Source organism: Clupea harengus, chromosome 12, assembly GCF_900700415.2.
Source record: "Clupea harengus chromosome 12, Ch_v2.0.2, whole genome shotgun sequence".
Taxonomy (NCBI): Eukaryota; Metazoa; Chordata; class Actinopteri; order Clupeiformes; family Clupeidae; genus Clupea; species Clupea harengus.
This window is the reverse complement of record NC_045163.1, coordinates 1,097,089-1,103,989: the sequence shown is the minus strand read 5'-3', so window position 1 is coordinate 1,103,989 and position 6,901 is coordinate 1,097,089. Positions and strand designations below refer to the sequence as shown.

General features: G+C 38.9%; 1 protein-coding gene across 1 annotated transcript; it reads right to left on the bottom strand.

The window, feature by feature from the left end:
- Positions 1–422: 422 nt before the first annotated feature.
- txnl1 (thioredoxin-like 1) lies at positions 423–6,664 on the bottom strand. Its single transcript, XM_012830032.3, has 8 exons — positions 6,403–6,664; positions 5,101–5,197; positions 4,819–4,992; positions 3,540–3,662; positions 2,952–3,021; positions 2,431–2,603; positions 1,155–1,259; positions 423–673 (listed from the first exon to the last, which is right to left on the bottom strand). Exons 1-8 carry the CDS (start codon positions 6,498–6,500, stop codon positions 644–646), a joined length of 870 nt encoding a protein of 289 aa, XP_012685486.1. The 5' UTR covers positions 6,501–6,664; the 3' UTR covers positions 423–643.
- Between the last annotated feature and the right edge of the window lie 237 nt (positions 6,665–6,901).

Here is a 6,901-nt window from a genome sequence, read left to right as displayed (position 1 = left end):
CAGGTCGCTCCAACGGAGAGGGAATGCACATCCCGGTATGGTTCATTCATTGAGCTTTTGCTGACATCCAGTGGTCACACATGACATTGTCAAAATATGTAAACAAAGCCTAGTCCGGAAATATCGAAGTCTGTCAATACATGCAACAAAATAAAGATATGATTATAAATAAAAACTCAATACTCAATCAATTCTATATTTGTCTTGCTGGACTTCATATTAATCAAAAACATCTAATAAGTAATCCCCTCGGCCACTGCAATTAACACTTGGTTGCATTTTGCCGGTGTTTAATGCAAATAAATGAAAGCATTAAACAAATCCACAATAAAATGGTATGAAAATATCAAAAATTATTTTCAATACCAGACCATCACACTAGTGGTCAAAAGACAGAAAAAAAGCTAACACAGCAAGGTGACTGCCTTTGAAAAAGGATTCCTTTTATTTACATGTTAGTTTGGATTACAATAAAAATATCTGAAGGGAGCTGCCTCAGCCCCAGCAGTGATTCCACTCTTTGAGAGCTATAGAGAGACAGAGACAGAGAGACAGAGGGAGCGGCGCCGGTCTGTTTGTATTACAGTGGAGATAACCAGCAGCTTTGGCAGATGGGATTGCAGCAGTTAGTCCAGTCGTCTCTTCAGTGGCTCTCTCCCTTCTTTCCCACAACCTGAAGATGAGACATGTCAGAAAGGATCATATTCATTTTGTCATTCTATGTGACGAACAGGTGCCATAGTGATCCTCAGGAACAGGGTTACCATACTAAAGCCAATATGAGGAGGCTCACCAAATATCAGACATCTGCTAAGCAATCTGAAATGGACATTTTTTCCTCAAAAGGCGTCCAGTGTACAATTTAAAGAGCGTCATCATATCAACTACACTGCATCAACCATAGCACCGGAACACTGCATCCCTCAATAGTATCCGTAGGGCAAGAAATCCTTCTAGACATAAAATAATGATGTAATTCCACAGGAAACATTAAAGGACAGCGATTGATATTTTCATCCATTCTGTTTTACCCTATTGTGATTACATCAGTGATTACCGATTTTATGTTTGAATACGAAAACTACATAAAACATCTGCAACACGTGAATAAGTTGCAATGCACTTTTACAAAAAACAAAAGAAACATTCCATACCCGTTTGAAGTCGTTCATGTTTGTTGCTTGTACAGGGGTTCCAATAAAAGTCAGGTAATTCACTTTTGTCGTCTCCTCGTCTCCATGGTTTGACTTAATAAATAGCTGCAATTGCATAAACACAGGGATAGACATACCGTTAACAGAAATATCGCATTTCCTTTTTTCCCCTCAAATCTTCTTGCTTTACACACTTTCCACCACTAGGTGGTGCAATTGTACATCCAAAGCCAATCTGGGCTGTAAAGCCGTTTCTGGTTATTGTATAACCAAGAACTGGAATTGCCGGGCTGGAAAATAACTGGAAAAGCCTGGTTGTTTAGACTAGAGTAGGCCTTACCTCAGACAGACACATGTACATGCATGGCATTTATCTAATATAGTTCCTTATTTTATAAAAATCCATCAGAGAGGGGAACTCCATCCTGAGGCATAGATGGCAACACCTATAAAAATGACTGCTGGCCAAAGTTAGACTGTGGGGAAGGGATTGGATTCATTAGTGACTCCACAACTGAGGTGTCTGTTGCCTCATGTGTCTCATGGAAATGTCAGTAGGCTCTGCTCTGGTATGTCACACTGCATTAATCAGTGGGGCTGTGTACATATTTCATTCCATTTCAATATTTTGTCATCAAACTGAAACCAATCTGAGAATGAAAGCAATGGTGTAATTCTGGCAAAGTGGTGAAAAGAAAATTTTCCCTAATACCCCTGTGCATTCTATACGTCTTCAGTCTTTGTTACAGGTAATAATAATAAATAATAATAATTCATTTAATTTGTAATGCACTCTTCATTCAGAAGAATCTCAGAGTGCCAACATATTAGAAACTAACTATAATAATACAATAAAATAAAAATTAGTTAACATAAGCATAATTGAATTTTTTTAACATTTTAACATAAGATTTAACACAAGGCCAGAAATGCCTTCCTGAATAATAGGTGTTAGAATGGAAGAAACATGAAAGCCATTCAAAGGCACTGTTCAAATCTAGTAAACCATTTAAATCATGCCTTTGGGCTGTAAAGTGTGACTTTAAAGTTGAGAAAATCAACCAGGCTCATCAAATTAAAATGGTACAGAAAACTAATTCCATACCATCCTGCCCAAGAGTGAGTTCAGTGGCAGTTTGCTCATGGAATTCTATGATGTTGTTGTGTTCTGTTTACCTGACTCTGCTTGCAGAGTGCCCTTTAGACCTCTGAGGGTTAAACAGCACATAACATTTTGGAAAAATCAAATCAAACCGGTTTCAACGCAGGGACGTACAGTGACGCTGTTGACGTTCTGGAACTTGACGTATCGCAGTGGGAGGAGGCCGTCTTCCTTGTAATCCTCCTCGCTGAGCTCCAGTGTCTGCGTGGCTTCACTGCGTTCAGCATCATCAAAGTCCATCGAGCGAGGCAGATTGATGAAAATCTTCACAATCTTTGGGGCATTTGCTACAGCAGAGAAAATGCACGAAGGCAAAAAAGAATGAAAGGAAAGGGGAAAAACACATAACTTATTAGTGTGGAGCAACAAAACAACATAACACTCATGGTAGTGACTTCAGACTGGCCATTTTGAGGGCCTTTAAGAATCCAAAACACATCCACAGTTCTATCAATATTGACTAGATTGCTTTAGTCTATAAACTAGGCTTGTGTAATACACTTTATGCTTAGTCAACCAATTTCAGTCATAGAACACCAACATGTTAACACAACTGCCCCAAATGTCCAGCTCTCTTAGTTCTATCTGAGACCTGGCATTTCTAATGGAGGACATGTTTGAAGAAAGCAGCTCACCTAAGTCAGAAGCCTGAAGCTTCATGGAGAAGAGTTTCACGGGCTGATTGAAGGCCATTGTAATGAGGAGCTGCAAATACATTTACATTTAGTCATTTAGCAGACACTTTTCTCCAAAGCGGCGTACAAAGGAGAGAACAATCAAGCTACGAGCAATAGAGACCTAGTGTAACAATAAATACTACTAATAACAGTGCATCAGGAGGGTTCCATACTTAGAACTGAGGCAATGAATACACAAAGTGATCATGTCTACTGTCATTCAGATTGCCTTTTGCTCATTTACCAGATGTCATTAACAGTACAGGCAAGGTATACCAGTTTAGCAGTATGTGTGATCCCTTATTGTAAAACCTGGGCCTGTGTTATTAGAGTCTTGCTTGAACCTTGAACACAACTACACAGGATTGCATGATTTGGCATGATCTTCTGTGAGATGTGCATTTGAATATGGCATGCGTGTATAACATAGCCTGTGACACACCATCTTAATCAAACAGAAGATGAAATAGAGTGGACAGATCAGTGCACAGATGGGAGCAGCACATGTCAAGTGTTCAAAAACAGCTCAGGGTAAATGACACAGACCTGCTCGTCACAGTCAGACTCCAAGAAGGACGAGTCCTTGATTAAGCAATTGTCAAAGCCGCAGTCGTCACTCTCATTTAGGCACTCGCACCCGGCTTTGTTTACAAATGGCATGAGGTCCATCTGAAACAAACAGTTCATTTCAATCAATACACGCATGTGGCATTCACGGCTAAGTAAGCACTTGAGACCGTACAAGTTTCTGGAAAAACTCTAGCTGAACTCCGGTACTAAATGGACAGAAGTTTGAAAAACAGAAGAAAGTACACTTGCAGATTGGTCATCTGAAATTCAATTCAATTTTATTTAGATAGCACCAAAACAATTGTCTCAATTTTTGTCTCAAGAGAGTTCTATCATGTTACTAAAGGACAATCCATTTCTCCAGTTTGGTTGCTAACACCGTAATGTAATTTCACCCTGTTCCAATCTAACCTGCATCAGTTAGAATGCCTGAAATATTAGAAGTGACACGGATGAGTGCTGACTTTCTGGCATACGTAGAATACTGGAACTTGCTTGATGTGCCTCATTCTGCTACTGAAGTGCAAACAACAGAAACCCTTCTGCTTCCACTAGCCCTGCTGGTCATTGTGATGAGCCCTATACTGAAAAGGCTACACTTGGACATGTTGGACAAATACATCAATAAGGGGCTGACTGACTGACTGGTTTTCCAGAGCAGCGCTACCCCCCGCATCCATATCGTGGTTCTTGATAGAGTGGTAAAGGTCATGAAATGCAAGTAGAACCTAGAAACTCAACATCCATCCTTCCTTCCCATCCTTTTTACAGTTACTCGTGTGCCCTTTATATCATTTCTAGTTTGTAAAATAAGTTATAACATATTCTTATTTAATAATGTTCATTACCTGATATCTTCCAGGTTTAAAAATAAATAAATCTCCTGTAAAGCGTTCCTTCTTGTACGACTGCGTTATGTCAATATTGTAGACAATCTTATGACTATCTCGTATCATGTGTTAACCTCTGATTCCCACCTCATGTTGTATCAATTTCTGTAATCTAGTGCAGTTGTTCTGAAATAATGGCATTGTAATCTGTGTCAATACTCAAAAGATAATCGGTAGAAAACTTGGTAGGCCAACATACATATGGAACTGTATTGTAAAGCAACTCAATGATGTGCTGATTCAATACTTATAAATATCATGAGCTCAATGAGAACAAAAAAGTGACCAACAGACAATTTTAAGAATAGCATATGCTGTCGTAACTTCAATGCAAACATATTAACAATCTCCATCCAAATACTCACATATCCTTTTGGAATGTCGGAGTCCTCGTTACTCCCCGGATCATTCTCCACATGCTGTTTGATTTTCTCCTCCAGTCCGGTTGCATCAGCTCCCTGATACTGATCAACACGTACTTTGTTTCGGAAGAACAAAAATGTAGGCGTTGCAGAAATATTGTTGGCAGCAGCAGTGGCCTGTAAAATTTTATTTCATTAATTGTGCAGGATTTGACAAAACAGTTTATCTTTTGTGGCATAAAGGCTCATTTTTGTGTCACAAAGGTTAATTTCCCCTTAACATACCTGACAGACGTGAACATCTACTTCCAAAAAAACAACTTGAGGGTACTTGTTGCTCAACATGTTGAAAGCAGGTGCTATTCTTACACAAGGCCGACACCTGAAATGAAAGTAGCATGAACTTTAGTTGAGGACACATGGTAGTAAGATTCATTAATGAAGGCTCACTTGGCATGCCGGTTATCCAGATAATAAAAACATTGTCAGTGTATCCAGTATAATTCAAGACAATGTCATTGCAACTGCAATAATTATCTATGTGACTCATTTTTATACACCAAAGATTGCATATGTCAAAAAATGTTGAGCAGAGACAGTACTTGGCAAAGCTGTGCAGAGGCCATTACACCTGCTGTACTCAAGCACATACACAGCACATATGTGTACAGACATACATATTGCATTACACATCCGCTAACAACCATTTTCTAGCTCAATCTCAGATATTCTGAATTAATATTAAAAGTATTTCGATATTCCCTTGGTTTTCTCAAAAATCGCTGGGATCAAAAGCGGTGTTGTACAATTTTACTGGGGTCTATAGGGTCCAGCATATTTGTATCAGTCTGTATTCATAAAAGTGCTTGTGACATCATGTGGCTTTGACTTACAAATGAACATTGAATACGTTAGCCCACGATATGTATTGTGATCGCCATCCAAAAATACCGAAATATGAATTTTGGTCCATATTTTAAACTTTAAGCTATTGAATTGAATACACTATAGATTTGGTAATAATACGTGCGTCTACTTTAGATCACTGCAGCAATGAATAAAGGCATATCACAAGTTAACTTCACAGTGATTCCGAACTTTGGAACTGTCCAGTTAGCTAACGCTAGCTATAGTAAAGGGGGTAGTTCACTTATACCACTGTTTGTTTCAGTAAATATTTTGAAAATGACAACTGACTTAGTAGTCCAGCCAAAACACAAGCAGATGTTAACATGCCATGTATCCTGGGTTGTTGTACAAACTTAAAAACTATACAATGGCTCTCTTTAGCTTGCGACTAGCTAGTTAGCAGACTCGCTTGCCATTTTGCTCCGTCATAGCCAAACATCGGCTAAAATCTATCTAGCTAGCTCACTTACTAGATTAGCTACAAAGCTAACTGGTAAGACTTAGCGGCAGCCACATAGATCTTAGTTCGCATAGCTAAACATTTGTATTTATTGGCTTACAAGTAACATCGCTCTGCCACACATTCAACTCACATAGCTACTAACAACTGGAACCCAATCTGAGACAAGCTAGCAAGATAGCTATTTACTAGGCCTGGATGCAGATTTTGAGCCTTACCCTGCCTTAGTGAATTTGACCACGGCGAGTCTGGAGCCGGCGCCTGTTAATTCAGGCTGGAATTCTGAGTCATTACCGATTACTTTCACACCAACCATTTTAAAATTGAATGTGCAAAGTGACGTTCCTGTGACGGATAAAATAAAATAACGTATTCCTTGCAATTTACTATCGCGATTTCCAGTAGCTAATGTAGCTAGCTATGTACAACACTACACAGATAATTCCCCTTTCTCGAATCCTACGCTCTCGTGAAGACTTCAGACGCGATTTCACCAATGAGCCAATCAAAAACAGACAAAACAAAAACAGGCGGGGTTTAGCGTTCTGACGTCACACTGAGAAGTGTCGTAAAATGGTGTCGTGATGCATTTCATGCAACCTATAGAAAATAAATGATTTCAGTTGTAGCCTACCGAAAATGTGTTAACTTTCTCTGAGTAAATAAAATATTTCCAAAATGACAATATATAAATTATAACTACTACTGAAAATAGGA